The 24317-nt window shown below is 46.8% G+C and overlaps 1 protein-coding gene across 3 annotated transcripts in view; it reads right to left on the bottom strand.

Annotated features, from left to right (window-relative positions):
- Positions 1-24317, bottom strand: part of LOC129815835 (phosphatase and actin regulator 3-like) — a 113534-nt gene that overhangs the window by 57768 nt on the left and 31449 nt on the right. For all 3 annotated transcript variants that reach the window (XM_055869989.1, XM_055869990.1, XM_055869991.1), the window contains exon 8: positions 6856-7009. In XM_055869989.1, the coding sequence (XP_055725964.1) occupies positions 6856-7009 (154 nt within the window). The remainder of the gene's footprint in view (positions 1-6855; positions 7010-24317) is intronic.

The raw sequence follows: 24317 nt of genomic DNA, 5'->3' as shown, positions 1-24317 counted from the left end.
TCATGTTACTATTAATAAAACAGCTGATCTCTCTCTCATGTTACTATTAATAAAACAGCTGATCTCTCTCATGTTACTATTAATAAAACAGCTGATCTCTCTAATGGTACTATTAATAAAACAGCTGATCTCTCTCATGTTACTATTAATAAAACAGCTGATCTCTCTAATGTTACTATTAATAAAACAGCTGATCTCTCTAATGTTACTATTAATAAAACAGCTGATCTCTACTATTAATAAAACAGCTGATCTCTCTCATGTTACTATTAATAAAACAGCTGATCTCTCTCATGTTACTATTAATAAAACAGCTGATCTCTACTATTAATAAAACAGCTGATCTCTCTCATGTTACTATTAATAAAACAGCTGATCTCTCTCACGTTACTATTAATAAAACAGCTGATCTCTCTCATGTTACTATTAATAAAACAGCTGATCTCTCTCATGTTACTATTAATAAAACAGCTGATCTCTCTCATGTTACTATTAATAAAACAGCTGATCTCTCTCACGTTACTATTAATAAAACAGCTGATCTCTCTCATGTTACTATTAATAAAACAGCTGATCTCTCTCATGTTACTATTAATAAAACAGCTGATCTCTCTCACGTTACTATTAATAAAACAGCTGATCTCTCTCATGTTACTATTAATAAAACAGCTGATCTCTCTCACGTTACTATTAATAAAACAGCTGATCTCTCTCTCATGTTACTATTAATAAAACAGCTGATCTCTCATGTTACTATTAATAAAACAGCTGATCTCTCATGTTACTATTAATAAAACAGCTGATCTCTCTCTCATGTTACTATTAATAAAACAGCTGATCTCTCTCACGTTACTATTAATAAAACAGCTGATCTCTCTCTAACGTTACTATTAATAAAACAGCTGATCTCTCTAATGTTACTATTAATAAAACAGCTGATCTCTCTAATGTTACTATTAATAAAACAGCTGATCTCTCTCACGTTACTATTAATAAAACAGCTGATCTCTCTCATGTTACTATTAATAAAACAGCTGATCTCTCTCTAACGTTACTATTAATAAAACAGCTGATCTCTCTCATGTTACTATTAATAAAACAGCTGATCTCTCTCTAATGTTACTATTAATAAAACAGCTGATCTCTCTCACGTTACTATTAATAAAACAGCTGATCTCTCTCTCACGTTACTATTAATAAAACAGCTGATCTCTCTCACGTTACTATTAATAAAACAGCTGATCTCTCTCACGTTACTATTAATAAAACAGCTGATCTCTCTCTCACGTTACTATTAATAAAACAGCTGATCTCTCTCTCATGTTACTATTAATAAAACAGCTGATCTCTCTCATGTTACTATTAATAAAACAGCTGATCTCTCTCATGTTACTATTAATAAAACAGCTGATCTCTCTCTAATGTTACTATTAATAAAACAGCTGATCTCTCTCATGTTACTATTAATAAAACAGCTGATCTCTCTCATGTTACTATTAATAAAACAGCTGATCTCTCTCACGTTACTATTAATAAAACAGCTGATCTCTCTCATGTTACTATTAATAAAACAGCTGATCTCTCTCATGTTACTATTAATAAAACAGCTGATCTCTCTAATGTTACTATTAATAAAACAGCTGATCTCTCTAATGTTACTATTAATAAAACAGCTGATCTCTCTCTCATGTTACTATTAATAAAACAGCTGATCTCTCTCATGTTACTATTAATAAAACAGCTGATCTCTCTCTAATGTTACTATTAATAAAACAGCTGATCTCTCTCATGTTACTATTAATAAAACAGCTGATCTCTCTCATGTTACTATTAATAAAACAGCTGATCTCTCTCATGTTACTATTAATAAAACAGCTGATCTCTCTCATGTTACTATTAATAAAACAGCTGATCTCTCTAATGTTACTATTAATAAAACAGCTGATCTCTCTAATGTTACTATTAATAAAACAGCTGATCTCTCTAATGTTACTATTAATAAAACAGCTGATCTCTCTAATGTTACTATTAATAAAACAGCTGATCTCTCTAATGTTACTATTAATAAAACAGCTGATCTCTCTAATGTTACTATTAATAAAACAGCTGATCTCTAATGTTACTATTAATAAAACAGCTGATCTCTCTAATGTTACTATTAATAAAACAGCTGATCTCTCTCTAATGTTACTATTAATAAAACAGCTGATCTCTCTAATGTTACTATTAATAAAACAGCTGATCTCTCTCTAATGTTACTATTAATAAAACAGCTGATCTCTCTCTCATGTTACTATTAATAAAACAGCTGATATCTCTAATGTTACTATTAATAAAACAGCTGATCTCTCTCACGTTACTATTAATAAAACAGCTGATCTCTCTAATGTTACTATTAATAAAACAGCTGATCTCTCTCTAATGTTACTATTAATAAAACAGCTGATCTCTCTCTAATGTTACTATTAATAAAACAGCTGATCTCTCTCATGTTACTATTAATAAAACAGCTGATCTCTCATGTTACTATTAATAAAACAGCTGATCTCTCTCATGTTACTATTAATAAAACAGCTGATCTCTCTAATGTTACTATTAATAAAACAGCTGATCTCTCTAATGTTACTATTAATAAAACAGCTGATCTCTCTCACGTTACTATTAATAAAACAGCTGATCTCTCTAACGTTACTATTAATAAAACAGCTGATCTCTCTCATGTTACTATTAATAAAACAGCTGATCTCTCTCTCATGTTACTATTAATAAAACAGCTGATCTCTCTCTAATGTTACTATTAATAAAACAGCTGATCTCTCTCATGTTACTATTAATAAAACAGCTGATCTCTCTCACGTTACTATTAATAAAACAGCTGATCTCTCTAATGTTACTATTAATAAAACAGCTGATCTCTACTATTAATAAAACAGCTGATCTCTCTCTAATGTTACTATTAATAAAACAGCTGATCTCTCTCATGTTACTATTAATAAAACAGCTGATCTCTCTCACGTTACTATTAATAAAACAGCTGATCTCTCTCTCATGTTACTATTAATAAAACAGCTGATCTCTCTCTCATGTTACTATTAATAAAACAGCTGATCTCTCTCTAATGTTACTATTAATAAAACAGCTGATCTCTCTCATGTTACTATTAATAAAACAGCTGATCTCTCTCATGTTACTATTAATAAAACAGTACTCTGTGAACCCACAGGCTGTCTCAACTCTGGACCTGAACAGAACACACCTGCAGGCTGTAGTAGTTTAGTATTGGTCTGTAGTGGTCAGTAGTGTACAGTATTGGTCAGTAGTGGTCAGTAGTGTACAGTATTGGTCAGTAGTGGTCAGTATTGGTCAGTATTGGTCAGTATTGGTCAGTAAGGGTCAGTAGTTGTCTGTATTGGTCAGTAGTGGTCAGTATTGGTCAGTAGTGGTCAGTAGTGTACAGTATTGGTCAGTAGTGGTCAGTATTGGTCAGTATTGGTCAGTATTGGTCAGCAAGGGTCAGTAGTTGTCTGTATTGGTCAGTAGTGGTCAGTATTGGTCAGTATTGGTCAGTAGTGTACAGTAGTGGTCAGTAGTGGTCAGTATTGACCAGTATTGGTCAGTATTGGTCAGTAAGGGTCAGTAGTTGTCTGTATTGGTCAGTAGTGGTCAGTAGTGGTCAGTATTGGTCAATATTGGTCAGTAGTGTACAGTAGTGGTCAGTATTGGTCAGTATTGGTCAGTATTGGTCAGTAAGGGTCAGTAGTTGTCTGTATTGGTCAGTAGTGGTCAGTAGTGGTCAGTATTGGTCAGTATTGGTCAGTAGTGGTCAGTAGTGGTCAGTATTGGTCAGTATTGGTCAGTAAGGTTCAGTATTGGTCAGTAAGGGTCAGTATTGGTCAGTAGTGGTCAGTATTGGTCAGTACTGGTCAGTATTGGTCAGTATTGGTCTGTATTGGTCAGTATTGGTCAGTATTGGTCAGTAGTGGTCAGTAGTGGTCATTATTGGTCAGTAGTGGTCAGTAGTGGTCAGTATTGGTCAGTACTGGTCAGTATTGGTCAGTATTGGTCAGTAGTGGTCAGTAGTGGTCAGTATTGGTCAGTATTGGTCAGTAAGGTTCAGTATTGGTCAGTAAGGGTCAGTATTGGTCAGTAGTGGTCAGTATTGGTCAGTACTGGTCAGTATTGGTCAGTAAGGGTCTGTATTGGTCAGTATTGGTCTGTATTGGTCAGTATTGGTCAGTATTGGTCAGTAGTGGTCAGTAGTGGTCATTATTGGTCAGTAGTGGTCAGTACTGGTCAGTATTGGTCAGTAAGGGTCAGTATTGGTCAATAGTGGTCAGTATTGGTCAGTACTGGTCAGTATTGGTCAGTAAGGGTCTGTATTGGTCAGTATTGGTCAGTATTGGTCAGTATTGGTCAGTAGTGGTCATTATTGGTCAGTATTGGTCAGTATTGGTCAGTAGTGGTCAGTAGTGGTCATTATTGGTCAGTAGTAGTCAGTAGTGGTCATTATTGGTCAGTAGTGGTCATTATTGGTCAGTAGTAGTCAGTAGTGGTCATTATTGGCCAGTAGTGGTCATTATTGGTCAGTAGTAGTCAGCATTGGTCAGTATTGGTCATTATTGGTCAGTAGTAGTCAGTAGTAGTCGGCAGTGGTCAGTATTGGTCAGTAGTGGTCAGTAGTGGTCAGTATTGGTCAGTAGTAGTCAGTAGTGGTCATTATTGGTCAGTAGTAGTCAGTAGTGGTCAGTAGTGGTCAGTAGTGGTCAGTACTAGTCAGTAGTGGTCAGTAGTAGTCAGTAGTGGTCAGTAGTGGTCAGTAGTGGTCAGTAGTGGTCAGTAGTAGTCAGTAGTGGTCAGTAGTGGTCAGTAGTAGTCAGTAGTGGTCAGTAGTGGTCAGTAGTGGTCAGTAGTGGTCAGTATTCAGTCAGTAGTGGTCAGTAGTAGTCAGTAGTGGTCAGTAGTGGTCAGTAGTGGTCAGTAGTGGTCAGTAGTAGTCAGTAGTGGTCAGTAGTGGTCAGTAGTGGTCAGTAGTGGTCAGTATTCAGTCAATAGTGGTCAGTAGTGGTCAGTAGTGGTCAGTAGTAGTCAGTAGTGGTCAGTAGTAGTCAGTAGTGGTCAGTAGTGGTCAGTAGTAGTCAGTAGTGGTCAATAGTGGTCAGTATTGGTCAGTACTGGTCAGTATTGGTCAGTAAGGGTCTGTATTGGTCTGTATTGGTCAGTATTGGTCAGTATTGGTCAGTATTGGTCAGTAGTGGTCATTATTGGTCAGTATTGGTCAGTATTGGTCAGTAGTGGTCAGTAGTGGTCATTATTGGTCAGTAGTAGTCAGTAGTGGTCATTATTGGTCAGTAGTGGTCATTATTGGTCAGTAGTAGTCAGTAGTGGTCATTATTGGTCAGTAGTGGTCATTATTGGTCAGTAGTAGTCAGCATTGGTCAGTATTGGTCATTATTGGTCAGTAGTAGTCAGCATTGGTCAGTAGTGGTCAGTATTGGTCAGTAGTGGTCAGTAGTGGTCAGTATTGGTCAGTAGTAGTCAGTAGTGGTCATTATTGGTCAGTAGTAGTCAGTAGTGGTCAGTAGTGGTCAGTAGTGGTCAGTAGTAGTCAGTAGTAGTCAGTAGTGGTCAGTAGTGGTCAGTAGTAGTCAGTAGTGGTCAGTAGTAGTCAGTAGTGGTCAGTAGTGGTCAGTAGTGGTCAGTAGTAGTCAGTAGTGGTCAGTAGTGGTCAGTAGTGGTCAGTAGTGGTCAGTAGTGGTCAGTATTCAGTCAGTAGTGGTCAGTAGTGGTCAGTAGTGGTCAGTAGTGGTCAGTAGTGGTCAGTAGTGGTCAGTAGTAGTCAGTAGTGGTCAGTAGTGGTCAGTAGTGGTCAGTAGTAGTCAGCATTGGTCAGTAGTGGTCAGTAGTGGTCAATAGTAGTCAGTAGTGGTCAGTAGTGGTCAGTAGTGGTCAGTATTGGTCAGTAGTGGTCAGTATTCAGTCAGTTAGAGAACCCATTGCCCTCTATGGTTGTGAGGTCTGAGGTCCACTCACCAACCAAGAATTCACTAAATGAATTGACAAACACTGAATTGAGACTCTGCATGCATAAATCTACAAACATATAATTTGTGTACAAGGCAAGACCCCAAACAATACAGAGCAGAATCAGGACTAAACCCACTAGTTATCTACATCCAGAAAATATCTGTTCAGTTCTACAAACACCTAAAAGGGGATTCCCACACATTCCACCACAAAGCCCTCACTTACAGAGAGATGAACCTAAAAAAAAGAGCCCTCAGCCAGCTGGTTCTAGGGCTCTGTTCACAAACACAAACAAACCCTACAGAGGCCCAGGACAGAAACACAATTAGACCCAACCCAATTATGAGAAAGCAAAAGGATCCTATTTGACACACTGGAAAGAATCAAACAAAAAAACAGAGCACATTGGAATGCTATCTGGCCCTAAACAGAGAGAATACCTGACCGCTGTGACTGGCCATACATTTAAAACATCCTAGACTTTGTACAGACTCAGTGAGCATAGCCTTGCTATTGAGAAAGGCTGCCGTAGGCAGACCTGGCTCTCAAGAGAAGACAGGCTATGTGCTCACTGCCCACAACATGAGGTGGAAACTTAGCTGCACTTCCTAACCTCCTGCCAAATATATGACCATATTAGAGACACATATTTTCCACAGATTACACAGATCCACAAATAATTTTAAAACAAATCAAACATTGATAAACTCCCATATCTGTTAGGCAATATACAGCAGTGTGTAGATAGATAGATAGATAGATAGATAGATAGATAGATAGATAGATAGATAGATAGATAGATAGATATAGACAGACAGATATGGGACTCACTTGGCCAGCTTGGTCTCTATGTGCTGTCGTATCTCCAGTCTCTCCAGGTCTGAGCGAACGGGGAAGATGTTTCTGTCCTCCAGCTCCTGCTGACTGGGCCGGTTACGAAGCTTCACTGTTAACAACTCCTTACGCATCCGCCGTGGCAGGGTGCCTACACACACACACACACACACACACACACACACACCATTATTCCAGCAGGTCTTTAAGAGAGGGAACCCCCTGTCATTCACAATAGCACACACACACACACACACACACACACACACACACACACACACACACACACACACACACACACACACACACACACACACACTGGACACACACACACTGGACACACACACACTGGACACACACACACTGGACACACACACACACACACACACACATAACATAACTGTGAGGGTGTGGTGGAGAAGGTGTGTGCCAGATTGTCTAGGTGTAAATGGGTGCTACCCCAGCTGTCTGATAGGGGAAGGGTGCTGGTAGCCAATAACCTAGCTGCTTCTACCCTGTGGCACAGAATTATGATTTTATAGCCACCTGATACAAGAGCTTCAGAGGACCTTTGTCAATTTCCTCTGGTCTGGACAACACTGGATTAAAGCTGCGGCCCTGTACCTGCAACTGCACAAGGGTTGGCGAGGCCTGGTGGACATTTCTTCCAGGATCACGACTTTCCGGCTTCAAGCAGCCCAGGGACTGTTGTACAGGGACGGTTCTAGCAGCCCAGGGACTGTTGTACAGTGACGGTTCTAGCAGCCCAGGGACTGTCGTACAGTGACGGTTCTAGCAGCCCAGGGACTGTCGTACAGTGACGGTTCTAGCAGCCCAGGGACTGTTGTACAGTGACGGTTCTAGCAGCCCAGGGACTGTCGTACAGTGACGGTTCTAGCAGCCCAGGGACTGTTGTACAGTGACGGTTCTAGCAGCCCAGGGACTGTTGTACAGGGACGGTTCTAGCAGCCCAGGGACTGTTGTACAGTGACGGTTCTAGCAGCCCAGGGACTGTTGTACAGTGACGGTTCTAGCAGCCCAGGGACTGTTGTACAGGGACGGTTCTAGCAGCCCAGGGACTGTTGTACAGTGACGGTTCTAGCAGCCCAGGGACTGTTGTACAAGGGACGGTTCTAGCAGCCCAGGGACTGTTGTACAGTGACGGTTCTAGCAGACCAGGGACTGTTGTACAGTGACGGCTCTAGCAGCCCAGGGACTGTTGTACAGGGACGGTTCTAGCAGCCCATGGACTGTTGTACAAGGGACGGTTCTAGCAGCCCAGGGACTGTTGTACAGTGACGGTTCTAGCAGCCCAGAGACTGTTGGACAGGGACGGTTCTAGCAGCCCAGGGACTGTTGGACAGGGACGGTTCTAGCAGCCCAGTGACTGTTGTACAGTGACGGTTCTAGCAGCCCAGGGACTGTTGGACAGGGACGGTTCTAGCAGCCCAGGGACTGTTGTACAGTGACGGTTCTAGCAGCCCAGGGACTGTTGTACAGTGACGGTTCTAGCAGCCCAGGGACTGTTGTACAGTGACGGTTCTAGCAGCCCAGGGACTGTTGTACAGTGACGGTTCTAGCAGCCCAGGGACTGTTGTACAGTGACGGTTCTAGCAGCCCAGGGACTGTTGTACAGTGACGGTTCTAGCAGCCCAGGGACTGTTGTACAGGGACGGTTCTAGCTGGGTCAATACAGCCTACACAGTGATGAGGAGAGCAGGCTGGTTGGGCTTAGACAAGCATATTTTTCTCTTAATAAAGCTGGAGGGGGGGGTGATTTGTCTGGCCTGACTCCATTCTATGAGTCTGTTATGCAGGCTTGGAGAGTTTTCAACATGTCCTGTAAGGCTGGCACAACCCACCAGGGATGTGGTCTCTTTAAAGAGCCTCTTTGTTACAACACTGCTACCCAGCCCTGTGCTCTGGGTTCATCCAGCCTACATTCATGCCTGTTAGGTGTGTACCAAGCTGGGTCATCTGATGCGGAGTAAGAGCAGATCGTTGGAGGAGCTGGGAAAAAGAGCCGGGGGATCCGATCATTTTCGACGACCGAGGAACGTCGTAGCTGAGGTCTGTGATTCCTTGCCAGTACTTCATCGGCAGTATGTGACTGATACTTCCAACTCTGATTGGTGGATGGAGGGTCTGGAGGATGTGTTCCCTGTGCTTTAGAGGAGGACGTGGGGATGCTGCTTTCCTTCCACAACCCCGGAGGGAGTTCAAGGAGGTGGGACACAAGGACACGTACAGAATGTGTGTAAAAGTGGCCTGTGCTTCTTCCCTGGAAGGGGTCAAATCAACGAGGGGGGGGGGGTGTGTTTGGTCCAGGTGCCTCCTCAAAAGGCTGTTGGCGGTCTTTATATAAACTGCCTGTTGATGAGAGGACAGCTGACCTCCAATGGAGGATAATACATGGAGCCATAGCCACCAATATGCATCTGGTACACCTGGATCCTACTGTTGGGGAGGGGTGTCCAATGTGCATCTGGTACACCTGGACCCTACTGTTGGGGAGGGGGGGGAGGGGTGTCCAATATGCATCTGGTACACCTGGACCCTACTGTTGGGGGGGGGGGGGGGGGGGGGGGGTCCAATATGCATCTGGTACACCTGGACCCTACTGTTGGGGAGGGGGGGGAGGGGTGTCCAATATGCATCTGGTACACCTGGATCCTACTGTTGGGGAGGGGTGTCCAATGTGCATCTGGTACACCTGGACCCTACTGTTGGGGAGGGGGGGGGGGGGGGTCTATTCTGTGCTGAGTCAGACTCTGGCACATCTGTTCTTACAGTGTCCCAGGTCGGTCATGATGATCACTAGCTGGTTCTCAGCTCTGGGAGAGGTTTTCTCTTCCCAAACAGTTGATTTTTGGGCCAAAGTACAGGTTTAGTCGAAGGGGTGTAGTTCTCTTACTTAACTTTGTGTCAGGGGGCAGCTAAATTAGCAGTTTGCAAGACATGAAAGAACACTATTCTGGGACAGGGGTCTGTGGACGTGGTGGGAACGCTGGAGGTGATGTTGGCAGCCAGACTGAGGGTTGAGATTGCCTATTACAAACTGGTTAACAACATTGGGCTGTCTATGAATATATGGGGTGTTCAGAGGCTGTTGTGGTTTAGTTACTGTGGAAGAGGATTTGGTGTTGTGCTGGGTTTATTCTGCGGTGGGTTCCAGACCCAATAAAGTTGTTTTTTAACTTCAAAACTCTCTCTCCTCTCTCTTTCTCTTCTCCCTCTATCTCCTCTCACTCTTCCTCTCTTTCTCCCCTCTCTCTCCTCTCTCTATCCTCTCTCCTCTCTCTCCTTTCTCTCTTCTCCCATCTCTCTTATCTCACTCTCCTCTGTCTCTCTTCTCTCTCTGTCCTCTCTCTCTCCTTTCTCTCTCTCTCCCCTCTCTTCTCTCACTCTGCTCTGTCTCTCTTCTCTCACTCTGCTCTGTCTCTCTTCTCTCTCATCTCTCTCCTTTCTCCCCTCTCTCTCTCCTCTTTCTCCTCTGTCTCTCCTCTCTCTCCATCTCTTCTCTCCCCTCTTTCTCTTCTCTCTCTCCTCTCCCTACTCTCTCTCTCTCCTCTCTCCTCTTTGTCCTCTCTCTCCTCTTTCTCTCTTCTCTCACTCTCATCTGTGTCTCCTCTGTCTCTCCTGTCTCTCCTCTCTCTCACTCTCCTATGTCTGTCCTCTGTCTTTCTCTCCTCTCTCCTCTCTCAATTCAATTAAATTCAATGTGCTTTATTGGCGTGGCATAACAATGTCCATATTGCCAAAGCGTACTTTGGATATTTACAATATTAAAATAATAAGAATCAAAATTGTCACCGGGACAACAGTAACAACAATAACCAAAGGTCAAAATAACCATACATTTGAACAATAACAATAAACATAGAGGACACTGTCCCTCATCTTATGGCAGGCAGCAATGTAGTGCGCCCCCAACCCACAGCTCTCTGCGTCCTCCCCCAACAGGACTGGTAGCCTACTCTCATCAGAGAGGTCTTTGAAACCTTTGTCTTCCTGAGACAAATGGTGGGACTGCTGAGTCTAGATGGGCAGTCTAGCTGGGCAGTCTACCTGGTCAGTCTACCTGGCCAGTCTACCTGGTTAGTCTAGCTGGTCAGTCTACCTGGGCAGTCTAGCTGGTCAGTCTACCTGGGCAGTGTAGCTGGGCAGTCTACCTGGTCAGTCTACCTGGGCAGTGTAGCTGGGCAGTCTACCTGGTCAGTCTACCTGGGCAGTCTAGCTGGGCAGTCTACCTGGTCAGTCTAGCTGGCCAGTCTACCTGGTCAGTCTACCTGGTCAGTCTACCTGGTCAGTCTACCTGGTTAGTCTAGCTGGGAAGTCTAGCTGGGAAGTCTACCAGGTCAGTCTAGCTGGGCAGTCTAGCTGGGCAGTCTACCTGGTTAGTCTAGCTGGTCAGTCTAGCTGGTCAGTCTACCTGGTCAGTCTACCTGGTCAGTCTACCTGGTCAGTCTACCTGGTCAGTCTAGCTGGTCAGTCTACCTGGTCAGTCTAGCTGGCCAGACTACCTGGTCAGTCTACCTGGTCAGTCTACCTGGTCAGTCTAGCTGGTCAGTCTAGCTGGTCAGTCTAGCTGGTCAGTCTAGCTGGTCAGTCTATCTGGCCAGTCTAGCTGGTCAGTCTAGCTGGCCAGTCTAGCTGGTCAGTCTATCTGGTCAGTCTAGCTGGTCAGTCTACCTGGTCAGTCTAGCTTGTCAGTCTAGCTGATCAGTCTACCTGGTCAGACTAGCTGGTCAGTCTACTTGGTCAGTCTAGCTGGTCAGTCTAGCTGGTCAGTCTACCTGGTCAGTCTACCTGGTCAGTCTATCTGGTCAGTCTAGCTGGTCAGTCTAGCTGGTCAGTCTACCTGGTCAGTCTAGCTGGTCAGTCTACCTGGTCAGTCTACCTGGTCAGTCTAGCTGGTTAGTCTAGCTGGGAAGTCTAGCTGGGAAGTCTAGCTGGGAAGTCTAGCTGGGAAGTCTACCTGGTCAGTCTACCTGGTCAGTCTAGCTGGTCAGTCTAGCTGGCCAGTCTAGCTGGTCAGTCTAGCTGGTCAGTCTAGCTGGTCAGTCTAGCTGATCAGTCTACCTGGTCAGACTAGCTGGTCAGTCTACTTGGTCAGTCTAGCTGGTCAGTCTAGCTGGTCAGTCTACCTGGTCAGTCTATCTGGTCAGTCTAGCTGGTCAGTCTACCTGGTCAGTCTAGCTGGTCAGTCTAGCTGTATGGAGAAGGTTCTGCTCAGTATTCTCTTATGGGCAGTCTACCTGGTCAGTCTACCTGGTCAATCTAGCTGGTCAGTCTACTTGGTCAGTCTACTTGGTCAGTCTAGCTGGTCAGTCTACTTGGTCAGTCTAGCTGGTCAGTCTAGCTGGTAAGACTAGCTGGTCAGTCTAGCTGGTCAGTCTAGCTGGTAAGACTAGCTGGTCAGTCTAGCTGGTCAGACTAGCTGGTCAGTCTACTTGGTCAGTCTAGCTGGTCAGTCTAGCTGGTCAGTCTACCTGTATGTAGAAGGTTCTGCTCTGTCTTCTCTTATGGTCAGTCTAGCTGGTCTTTCTAGCTGCACAGTCTAGCTGGGCAGTCTACCTGGTCAGTCTACCTGGTCAGTCTAGCTGGTCAGTCTAGCTGGGCAGACTAGCTGGTCAGTCTACCTGGTCAGTCTAGCTGGTCAGTCTAGCTGGTCAGTCTACCTGGTCAGTCTAGCTGGTCAGTCTAGCTGGTCAGTCTAGCTGGTCAGTCTAGCTGGTCAGTCTAGCTGGTCAGTCTAGCTGCATGGAGAAGGTTCTGCTCAGTCTTCTCTTATGGGCAGTCTACCTGGTCAGTCTACCTAGTCAATCTAGCTGGTCAGTCTAGCTGGTCAGTCTACTTGGTCAGTCTAGCTGGTCAGTCTAGCTGGTCAGTCTAGCTGGTAAGAGTAGCTGGTCAGTCTAGCTGGTCAGTCTAGCTGGTAAGACTAGCTGGTCAGTCTAGCTGGTCAGACTAGCTGGTCAGTCTACTTGGTCAGTCTAGGTGGTCAGTCTAGCTGGTCAGTCTAGCTGGTCAGTCTACCTGTATGTAGAAGGTTCTGCTCTGTCTTCTCTTATGGTCAGTCTAGCTGGTCTTTCTAGCTGCACAGTCTAGCTGGGCAGTCTATCTGGTCAGTCTAGCTGGTCAGTCTAGCTGGTCAGTCTAGCTGGTAAGACTAGCTGGTCAGTCTAGCTGGTAGGACTAGCTGGTCAGTCTAGCTGGTAAGACTAGCTGGTCAGTCTACCTGTATGGAGGAGGTTCTGCTCAGTCTTCTCTTATGGTCAGTCTAGCTGGTCAGTCTAGCTGTATGGAGAAGGTTCTGCTCAGTCTTCTCTTATGGGCAGTCTACCTGGTCAGTCTACCTGGTCATTCTAGCTGGTCAGACTACTTGGTCAGTCTAGCTGGTCAGTCTACTTGGTCAGTCTAGCTGGTCAGACTAGCTGGTCAGTCTACTTGGTCAGTCTAGCTGGTCAGTCTAGCTGGTCAGTCTAGCTGGTCAGTCTACCTGTATGTAGAAGGTTCTGCTCTGTCTTCTCTTATGGTCAGTCTAGCTGGTCTTTCTAGCTGCACAGTCTAGCTGGTCAGTCTAGCTGGTCAGTCTAGCTGGGCAGACTAGCTGGTCAGTCTACCTGGTCAGTTTAGCTGGTCAGTCTACCTGGTCAGTTTAGCTGGTCAGTCTACCTGGTCAGTTTCGCTGGGCAGTGTACCTGGTCAGTCTAGCTGGTCAGTCTAGCTGGTCAGTCTAGCTGGTAAGACTAGCTGGTCAGTCTACCTGTATGGAGGAGGTTCTGCTCAGTCTTCTCTTATGGTCAGTCTAGCTGGTCAGTCTAGCTGGTCGGTCTAGCTGGGCGGTCTAGCTGGTCAGTCTAGCTGTATGGAGAAGGTTCTGCTCAGTCTTCTCTTATGGGCAGTCTACCTGGTCAGTCTACCTGGTCAATCTAGCTGGTCAGTCTATTTGGTCAGTCTAGCTGGTGAGTCTACCTGGTCAGTCTAGCTGGTCAGTCTAGCTGGTCAGTCTAGCTGGTAAGTCTAGCTGGTCAGTCTACCTGTATGTAGAAGGTTCTGCTCTGTCTTCTCTTATGGACAGTCTAGCTGGTCTTTCTAGCTGCACAGTGTAGCTGGGCAGTCTATCTGGTCAGTCTAGCTGGTCAGTCTAGCTGGTCAGTCTAGCTGGGCAGACTAGCTGGTCAGTCTACCTGGTCAGTCTAGCTGGTCAGTCTAGCTGGTCAGTCTAGCTGGTCAGTCTAGCTGGTCAGTCTACCTGTATGTAGAAGGTTCTGCTCTGTCTTCTCTTATGGTCAGTCTAGCTGGTCTTTCTAGCTGCACAGTCTAGCTGGGCAGTCTACCTGGTCAGTCTACCTGGTCAGTCTACCTGGTCAGTCTAGCTGGGCAGTCTACCTGGTCAGTCTAGCTGGTCAGTCTAGCTGGTCAGTCTAGCTGGTCAGTCTACCTGTATGGAGGAGGTTCTGCTCAGTCTTCTCTAATGGTCAGTCTAGCTGGTCAGTCTAGCTGGTCAGTCTAGCTGGTCAGTCTAGCTGTATGGAGAAGGTTCTGCTCAGTCTTCTCTTATGGGCGGTCTACCTGGTCAGTCTAGCTGGTCAATCTAGCTGGTCAGTCTACTTGGTCAGTCTAGCTGGTCAGTCTACTTGGTCAGTCTAGCTGGTCAGTCTAGCTGGTCAGTCTAGCTGGTAAGACTAGCTGGTCAGTCTAGCTGGTCAGTCTAGCTGGTAAGACTAGCTGGTCAGTCTACCTGTATGTAGAAGGTTCTGCTCTGTCTTCTCTTATGGTCAGTCTAGCTGGTCTTTCTAGCTGCACAGTCTAGCTGGGCAGTCTACCTGGTCAGTCTACCTGGTCAGTCTAGCTGGTCAGTCTACCTGGTCAGTCTAGCTGGGCAGTCTACGTGGTCAGTCTAGCTGGTCAGTCTAGCTGGTCAGTCTACCTGGTCAGTCTACCTGGCCAGTCTAGCTGGTCAGTCTAGCTGGTAAGACTAGCTGGTCAGTCTACCTGTATGGAGGGGGTTCTGCTCAGTCTTCTCTTATGGTCAGTCTAGCTGGTCAGTCTAGCTGGTCAGTCTAGCTGTATGGAGAAGGTTCTGCTCAGTCTTCTCTTATGGGCGGTCTACCTGGTCAGTCTAGCTGGTCAATCTAGCTGGTCAGTCTACTTGGTCAGTCTAGCTGGTCAGTCTACTTGGTCAGTCTATCTGGTCAGTCTAGCTGGTCAGTCTAGCTGGTAAGACTAGCTGGTCAGTCTAGCTGGTCAGTCTAGCTGGTAAGACTAGCTGGTCAGACTAGCTGGTCAGTCTACTTGGTCAGTCTAGCTGGTCAGTCTAGCTGGTCAATAACCTGGTCAGTTTAGCTAGGCAGTCTACCTGGTCAGTCTACCTGGTCAGTCTATCTGGTCAGTCTACCTGGTCAGTCTAGCTGGGCAGTCTAGCTGGGAAGTCTAGCTGGGCAGTCTACCTGGGCAGTCTAGCTGGGCAGTCTATCTGGTCAGTCTAACTGGTCAGTCTACCTGGTCAGTCTACCTGGTCAGTCTAGCTGGTCAGTCTACCTGGTCAGTCTAGCTGGGCAGTCTAGCTGGGCAGTCTACCTGGGCAGTCTAGCTGGGCAGTCTATCTGGTCAGTCTAGCTGGTCAGTCTACCTGGTCAGTCTAACTGGTCAGTCTAGCTGGTCAGTCTACCTGTATGGAGGAGGTTCTGCTCAGTCTTCTCTTATGGTCAGTCTAGCTGGTCAGTCTAGCTGGTCATTCTAGCTGGTCAGTCTAGCTGTATGGAGAAGGTTCTGCTCAGTCTTCTCTTATGGGCAGTCTACCTGGTCAGTCTACCTGGTCAATCTAGCTGGTCAGTCTACTTGGTCAGTCTAGCTGGTCAGTCTACTTGGTCAGTCTAGCTGGTCAGTGTAGCTGGTCAGTCTAGCTGGTAAGACTAGCTGGTCAGTCTAACTGGTCAGTCTAGCCGGTAAGACTAGCTGGGCAGTCTACCTGGTCAGTCTACCTGTATGTAGAAGGTTCTGATTTGTCTTCTCTTATGGTCAGTCTAGCTGGTCAGTCTAGCTGGGCAGTCTAGCTGGGCAGTCTAGCTGGGCAGTCTACCTGGTCAGTCTAGCTGGACAGTCTATCTGGTCAGTCTAGCTGGTCAGTCTAGCTGGTCAGTCTAGCTGGTCAGTCTAGCTGGTCAGTCTACCTGTATGTAGAAGGTTCTGCTTTGTCTTCTCTTATGGTCAGTCTAGCTGGTCAGTCTAGCTGGGCAGTCTAGCTGGGCAGTAGCTGGACAGTCTATCTGGTCAGTCTAGCTGGTCAGTCTAGCTGGTCAGTCTAGCTGGGTAGACTAGCTGGTCAGTCTAGCTGGTCAGTCTACCTGGTCAGTTTAGTTGGGCAGTCTACCTGGTCAGTCTAGCTGGTCAGTCTACCTGGTCAGTCTAGCTGGTCAGTCTACCTGGTCAGTCTAGCTGGTCAGTCTACCTGGTCAGTCTAGCTGGTCAGTCTAGCTGGTCAGTCTAGCTGGTCAGTCTAGCAGGTCAGTCCAGCTGTATGGAGAAGGTTCTGCTCAGTCTTCTCTTATGGGCAGTCTACCTGGTCAGTCTAGCTGGTCAGTCTAGCTGGTCAGTCTAGCTGGTCAGCCTACCTGGTCAGTCTACCTGATCAGTCTAGCTGGTCAGTCTAGCTGGTCAGTCTAGCTGGTCAGACTAGCTGGTCAGTCTACCTGTATGGAGGAGGTTCTGCTCAGTCTTTTCTTATGGTCAGGCTAGCTGGTCAGTCTAGCTGGTCAGTCTAGCTGTATGGAGAAGGTACTGCTCTGTTTCAGCTGGTATGGTCAGTCTAGCTGTATGGAGAAGGTACTGCTCTGTTTCAGCTGGTATGGTCAGTCTAGCTGTATGGAGAAGGTACTGCTCTGTTTCAGCTGGTATGGTCAGTCTAGCTGTATGGAGGAGAAGGTACTGCTCTGTTTCAGCTGGTATGGTCAGTCTAGCTGTATGGAGGAGAAGGTACTGCTCTGTTTCAGCTGGTATGGTCAGTCTAGCTGTATGGAGAAGGTACTGCTCTGTTTCAACTGGTATGGTCAGTCTAGCTGTATGGAGGAGAAGGTACTGCTCTGTTTCAGCTGGTATGGTCAGTCTAGCTGTATGGAGGAGAAGGTACTGCTCTGTTTCAGCTGGTATGGTCAGTCTAGCTGTATAGAGAAGGTACTGCTCTGTTTCAGCTGGTATGGTCAGTCTAGCTGTATGGAGAAGGTACTGCTCTGTTTCAGCTGGTATGGTCAGTCTAGCTGTATGGAGGAGAAGGTACTGCTCTGTTTCAGCTGGTATGGTCAGTCTAGCTGTATGGAGAAGAAGGTACTGCTCTGTTTCAGCTGGTATGGTCAGTCTAGCTGTATGGAGAAGGTACTGCTCTGTTTCAGCTGGTATGGTCAGTCTAGCTGTATGGAGAAGGTACTGCTCTGTTTCAGCTGGTATGGTCAGTCTAGCTGTATGGAGGAGAAGGTACTGCTCTGTTTCAGCTGGTATGGTCAGTCTAGCTGTATGGAGGAGAAGGTACTGCTCTGTTTCAGCTGGTATGGTCAGTCTAGCTGTATGGAGAAGAAGGTACTGCTCTGTTTCAGCTGGTATGGTCAGTCTAGCTGTATGGAGGAGAAGGTACTGCTCTGTTTCAGCTGGTATGGTCAGTCTAGCTGTATGGAGAAGAAGGTACTGCTCTGTTTCAGCTGGTATGGTCAGTCTAGCTGTATGGAGGAGAAGGTACTGCTCTGTTTCAGCTGGTATGGTCAGTCTAGCTGTATGGAGGAGAAGGTACTGCTCTGTTTCAGCTGTTATGGTCAGTCTAGCTGTATGGAGAAGGTACTGCTCTGTTTCAGCTGGTATGGTCAGTCTAGCTGTATGGAGAAGGTACTGCTCTGTTTCAGCTGTTATGGTCAGTCTAGCTGTATGGAGAAGGTACTGCTCTGTTTCAGCTGGTATGGTCAGTCTAGCTGTATGGAGGAGAATGTACTGCTCTGTTTCAGCTGGTATGGTCAGTCTAGCTGTATGGAGGAGAAGGTACTGCTCTGTTTCAGCTGGTATGGTCAGTCTAGCTGTATGGAGGAGAAGGTACTGCTCTGTTTCAGCTGGTATGGTCAGTCTACCTGTATGTAGAAGGTTCTGCTCTGTCTTCTCTTATGGTCAGTCTAGCTGGTCTTTCTAGCTGCACAGTCTAGCTGGGCAGTCTACCTGGTCAGTCTACCTGGTCAGTCTAGCTGGTCAGTCTACCTGGTCAGTCTAGCTGGGCAGTCTACCTGGTCAGTCTAGCTGGTCAGTCTAGCTGGTCAGTCTAGCTGGTCAGTCTACCTGGCCAGTCTAGCTGGTCAGTCTAGCTGGTAAGACTAGCTGGTCAGTCTACCTGTATGGAGGGGGTTCTGCTCAGTCTTCTCTTATGGTCAGTCTAGCTGGTCAGTCTAGCTGGTCAGTCTAGCTGTATGGAGAAGGTTCTGCTCAGTCTTCTCTTATGGGCGGTCTACCTGGTCAGTCTAGCTGGTCAATCTAGCTGGTCAGTCTACTTGGTCAGTCTAGCTGGTCAGTCTACTTGGTCAGTCTATCTGGTCAGTCTAGCTGGTCAGTCTAGCTGGTAAGACTAGCTGGTCAGTCTAGCTGGTCAGTCTAGCTGGTAAGACTAGCTGGTCAGACTAGCTGGTCAGTCTACTTGGTCAGTCTAGCTGGTCAGTCTAGCTGGTCAGTCTAGCTGGTCAGTCTAGCTGGTCAGTCTACCTGTATGTAGAAGGTTCTGATTCTGTCTTCTCTTATGGTCAGTCTAGCTGGTCAGTCTAGTTGGTCTTTCTAGCTGGACAGTCTAGCTGGACAGTCTAGCTGGTTAGTCTAGCTGGTCAGTCTAGCTGGTCAGTCTACCTGGTCAGTCTAGCTGGTCAGTCTAGCTGGTCAATAACCTGGTCAGTTTAGCTGGGCAGTCTACCTGGTCAGTCTACCTGGTCAGTCTAGCTGGTCAGTCTACCTGGTCAGTCTAGCTGGGCAGTCTAGCTGGGCAGTCTACCTGGGCAGTCTAGCTGGTCAGTCTATCTGGTCAGTCTAGCTGGTCAGTCTACCTGGTCAGTCTACCTGGTCAGTCTAGCTGGTCAGTCTACCTGGTCAGTCTAGCTGGGCAGTCTAGCTGGGCAGTCTACCTGGGCAGTCTAGCTGGTCAGTCTATCTGGTCAGTCTAGCTGGTCAGTCTACCTGGTCAGTCTAGCTGGTCAGTCTAGCTGGTCAGTCTACCTGTATGGAGGAGGTTCTGCTCAGTCTTCTCTTATGGTCAGTCTAATTGGTCAGTCTAGCTGGTCATTCTAGCTGGTCAGTCTAGCTGTATGGAGAAGGTTCTGCTCAGTCTTCTCTTATGGGCAGTCTACCTGGTCAGTCTACATGGTCAATCTAGCTGGTCAGTCTACTTGGTCAGTCTAGCTGGTCAGTCTACTTGGTCAGTCTAGCTGGTCAGTGTAGCTGGTCAGTCTAGCTGGTAAGACTAGCTGGTCAGTCTAACTGGTCAGTCTAGCCGGTAAGACTAGCTGGGCAGTCTACCTGGTCAGTCTACCTGTATGTAGAAGGTTCTGCTTTGTCTTCTCTTATGGTCAGTCTAGCTGGTCAGTCTAGCTGGGCAGTCTAGCTGGGCAGTCTAGCTGGGCAGTCTACCTGGTCAGTCTAGCTGGACAGTCTATCTGGTCAGTCTAGCTGGTCAGTCTAGCTGGTCAGTCTAGCTGGTCAGTCTAGCTGGTCAGTCTAGCTGGTCAGTATACCTGTATGTAGAAGGTTCTGCTTTGTATTCTCTTATGGTCAGTCTAGCTGGGCAGTCTAGCTGGGCAGTCTAGCTGGGCAGTCTAGCTGGACAGTCTATCTGGTCAGTCTAGCTGGTCAGTCTAGCTGGTCAGTCTAGCTGGGTAGCCTAGCTGGTCAGTCTAGCTGGTCAGTCTACCTGGTCAGTTTAGTTGGGCAGTCTACCTGGTCAGTCTACCTGGTCAGTCTACCTGGTCAGTCTAGCTGGTCAGTCTTCCTGGTCAGTCTAGCTGGTCAGTCTAGCTGGTCAGTCAACCTGGTCAGTCTAGCTGGTCAGTCTACCTGGTCAGTCTAGCTGGTCAGTCTAGCTGGTCAGTCTAGCTGGTCAGTCTAGCAGGTCAGTCCAGCTGTATGGAGAAGGTTCTGCTCAGTCTTCTCTTATGGGCAGTCTACCTGGTCAGTCTAGCTGGTCAGTCTAGCTGGTCAGTCTAGCTGGTCAGCCTACCTGGTCAGTCTACCTGGTCAGTCTAGCTGGTCAGTCTAGCTGGTCAGTCTAGCTGGTCAGACTAGCTGGTCAGTCTACCTGTATGGAGGAGGTTCTGCTCAGTCTTCTCTTATGGTCAGGCTAGCTGGTCAGTCTAGCTGTATGGAGAAGGTACTGCTCTGTTTCAGCTGGTATGGTCAGTCTAGCTGTATGGAGGAGAAGGTACTGCTCTGTTTCAGCTGGTATGGTCAGTCTAGCTGTATGGAGGAGAAGGTACTGCTCTGTTTCAGCTGGTATGGTCAGTCTAGCTGTATGGAGAAGGTACTGCTCTGTTTCAGCTGGTATGGTCAGTCTAGCTGTATGGAGGAGAAGGTACTGCTCTGTTTCAGCTGGTATGGTCAGTCTAGCTGTATGGAGGAGAAGGTACTGCTCTGTTTCAGCTGGTATGGTCAGTCTAGCTGTATGGAGGAGAAGGTACTGCTCTGTTTCAGCTGGTATGGTCAGTCTAGCTGTATGGAGAAGGTACTGCTCTGTTTCAGCTGGTATGGTCAGTCTAGCTGTATGGAGGAGAAGGTACTGCTCTGTTTCAGCTGGTATGGTCAGTCTAGCTGTATGGAGGAGAAGGTACTGCTCTGTTTCAGCTGGTATGGTCAGTCTAGCTGTATAGAGAAGGTACTGCTCTGTTTCAGCTGGTATGGTCAGTCTAGCTGTATGGAGAAGGTACTGCTCTGTTTCAGCTGGTATGGTCAGTCTAGCTGTATGGAGGAGAAGGTACTGCTCTGTTTCAGCTGGTATGGTCAGTCTAGCTGTATGGAGAAGAAGGTACTGCTCTGTTTCAGCTGGTATGGTCAGTCTAGCTGTATGGAGAAGGTACTGCTCTGTTTCAGCTGGTATGGTCAGTCTAGCTGTATGGAGAAGGTACTGCTCTGTTTCAGCTGGTATGGTAAGTCTAGCTGTATGGAGGAGAAGGTACTGCTCTGTTTCAGCTGGTATGGTCAGTCTAGCTGTATGGAGGAGAAGGTACTGCTCTGTTTCAGCTGGTATGGTCAGTCTAGCTGTATGGAGAAGGTACTGCTCTGTTTCAGCTGGTATGGTCAGTCTAGCTGTATAGAGAAGGTACTGCTCTGTTTCAGCTGGTATGGTCAGTCTAGCTGTATGGAGAAGAAGGTACTGCTCTGTTTCAGCTGGTATGGTCAGTCAAGCTGTATGTTGAAGAATGTACTGCTCCTTTTCAGCTGTTATGGTCAGTCTAGCTGTATGGAGGAGAAGGTACTGCTCTGTTTCAGCTGGTATGGTCAGTCTAGCTGTATGGAGAAGAAGGTACTGCTCTGTTTCAGCTGGTATGGTCAGTCTAGCTGTATGGAGGAGAAGGTACTGCTCTGTTTCAGCTGGTATGGTCAGTCTAGCTGTATGGAGAAGTTACTGCTCTGTTTCAGCTGGTATGGTCAGTCTAGCTGTATGGAGAAGGTACTGCTCTGTTTCAGCTGTTATGGTCAGTCTAGCTGTATGGAGAAGGTACTGCTCTGTTTCAGCTGTTATGGTCAGTCTAGCTGTATGGAGAAGGTACTGCTCTGTTTCAGCTGGTATGGTCAGTCTAGCTGTATGGAGGAGAATGTACTGCTCTGTTTCAGCTGGTATGGTCAGTCTAGCTGTATGGAGGAGAAGGTACTGCTCTGTTTCAGCTGGTATGGTCAGTCTAGCTGTATGGAGGAGAAGGTACTGCTCTGTTTCAGCTGGTATGGTCAGTCTAGCTGTATGGAGAAGGTACTGCTCTGTTTCAGCTGGTATGGTCAGTCTAGCTGTATGGAGAAGAAGGTACTGCTCTGTTTCAGCTGTTATGGTCAGTCTAGCTGTATGGAGAAGAAGGTACTGCTCTGTTTCAGCTGTTATGGTCAGTCTAGCTGTATGGAGAAGGTACTGCTCTGTTTCAGCTGGTATGGTCAGTCTAGCTATATGGAGGAGAAGGTACTGCTCTGTTTCAGCTGGTATGGTCAGTCTAGCTGTATGGAGGAGAAGGTACGGCTCTGTTTCAGCTGGTATGGTCAGTCTAGCTGTATGGAGGAGAAGGTACTGCTCTGTTTCAGCTGTTATGGTCAGTCTAGCTGTATGGAGGAGAAGGTACTGCTCTGTTTCAGCTTGTATGGTCAGTCTAGCTGTATGGAGGAGAAGGTACTGCTCTGTTTCAGCTGGTATGGTCAGTCTAGCTGTATGGAGGAGAAGGTACTGCTCTGTTTCAGCTGGTATGGTCAGTCTAGCTGTATGGAGGAGAAGGTACTGCTCTGTTTCAGCTGGTTTGGTCAGTCTAGCTGTATGGAGAAGAAGGTACTGCTCTGTTTCAGCTGGTATGGTCAGTCTAGCTGTATGGAGAAGGTACTGCTCTGTTTCAGCTGGTATGGTCAGTCTAGCTGTATGGAGGATTAGGTACTGCTCTGTTTCAGCTGGTATGGTCAGTCTAGCTGTATGGAGAAGGTACTGCTCTGTTTCAGCTGGTATGGTCAGTCTAGCTGTATGGAGAAGTAGGTACTGCTCTGTTTCAGCTGGTATGGTCAGTCTAGCTGTATGGAGGAGAAGGTACTGCTCTGTTTCAGCTGGTATGGTCAGTCTAGCTGTATGGAGGAGAAGGTACTGCTCTGTTTCAGCTGGTATGGTCAGTCTAGCTGTATGGAGAAGTAGGTACTGCTCTGTTTCAGCTGGTATGGTCAGTCTAGCTGTATGGAGAAGGTACTGCTCTGTTTCAGCTGGTATGGTCAGTCTAGCTGTATGGAGGAGAAGGTACTGCTCTGTTTCAGCTGGTATGGTCAGTCTAGCTGTATGGAGAAGGTACTGCACTGTTTCAGCTGGTATGGTCAGTCTAGCTGTATGGAGAAGGTACTGCTCTGTTTCAGCTGGTATGGTCAGTCTAGCTGTATGGAGAAGAAGGTACTGCTCTGTTTCAGCTGGTATGGTCAGTCTAGCTGTATGGAGAAGAAGGTACTGCTCTGTTTCAGCTGTTATGGTCAGTCTAGCTGTATGGAGAAGAAGGTACTGCTCTGTTTCAGCTGGTATGGTCAGTCTAGCTGTATGGAGAAGAAGGTACTGCTCTGTTTCAGCTGGTATGGTCAGTCTAGCTGTATGGAGAAGGTACTGCTCTGTTTCAGCTGGTATGGTCAGTCTAGCTGTATGGAGGAGAAGGTACTGCTCTGTTTCAGCTGGTATGGTCAGTCTAGCTGTATGGAGGAGAAGGTACTGCTCTGTTTCAGCTGGTATGGTCAGTCTAGCTGTATGGAGGAGAAGGTACTGCTCTGTTTCAGCTGGTATGGTCAGTCTAGCTGTATGGAGGAGAAGGTACTGCTCTGTTTCAGCTGGTATGGTCAGTCTAGCTGTATGGAGGAGAATGTACTGCTCTGTTTCAGCTGGTATGGTCAGTCTAGCTGTATGGAGGAGGTACTGCTCTGTTTCAGCTGGTATGGTCAGTCTAGCTGTATGGAGAAGAAGGTACTGCTCTGTTTCAGCTGTTATGTTCAGTCTAGCTGTATGGAGAAGGTACTGCTCTGTTTCAGCTGGTATGGTCAGTCTAGCTGTATGGAGGAGGTACTGCTCTGTTTCAGCTGGTATGGTCAGTCTAGCTGTATGGAGAAGGTACTGCTCTGTTTCAGCTGGTATGGTCAGTCTAGCTGTATGGAGAAGGTACTGCTCTGTTTCAGCTGGTATGGTCAGTCTAGCTGTATGGAGAAGGTACTGCTCTGTTTCAGCTGGTATGGTCAGTCTAGCTGTATGGAGGAGGTACTGCTCTGTTTCAGCTGGTCTGGTCAGTCTAGCTGTATGGAGGAGAAGGTACTGCTCTGTTTCAGCTGGTATGGTCAGTCTAGCTGTATGGAGGAGAAGGTACTGCTCTGTTTCAGCTGGTATGGTCAGTCTAGCTGTATGGAGGAGAAGGTACTGCTCTGTTTCAGCTGGTATGGTCAGTCTAGCTGTATGGAGAAGGTACTGCTCTGTTTCAGCTGGTATGGTCAGTCTAGCTGTATGGAGGAGAAGGTACTGCTCTGTTTCAGCTGGTATGGTCAGTCTAGCTGTTTGGAGGAGAAGGTACTGCTCTGTTTCAGCTGGTATGGTCAGTCTAGCTGTATGGAGAAGGTACTGCTCTGTTTCAGCTGGTATGGTCATTCTAGCTGTATGGAGAAGGTACTGCTCTGTTTCAGCTGTTATGGTCTTGTTCTTATATAAACAATTGAAATGTTTGAATCCTTTGTCGATTCAAATAAAGTGTGTG

Source organism: Salvelinus fontinalis, chromosome 18, assembly GCF_029448725.1.
Source record: "Salvelinus fontinalis isolate EN_2023a chromosome 18, ASM2944872v1, whole genome shotgun sequence".
Taxonomy (NCBI): domain Eukaryota; kingdom Metazoa; phylum Chordata; class Actinopteri; order Salmoniformes; family Salmonidae; genus Salvelinus; species Salvelinus fontinalis.
The sequence above is the reverse complement of the archived record's forward strand: the minus strand, read 5'-3'. Positions and strand labels throughout refer to the sequence as shown.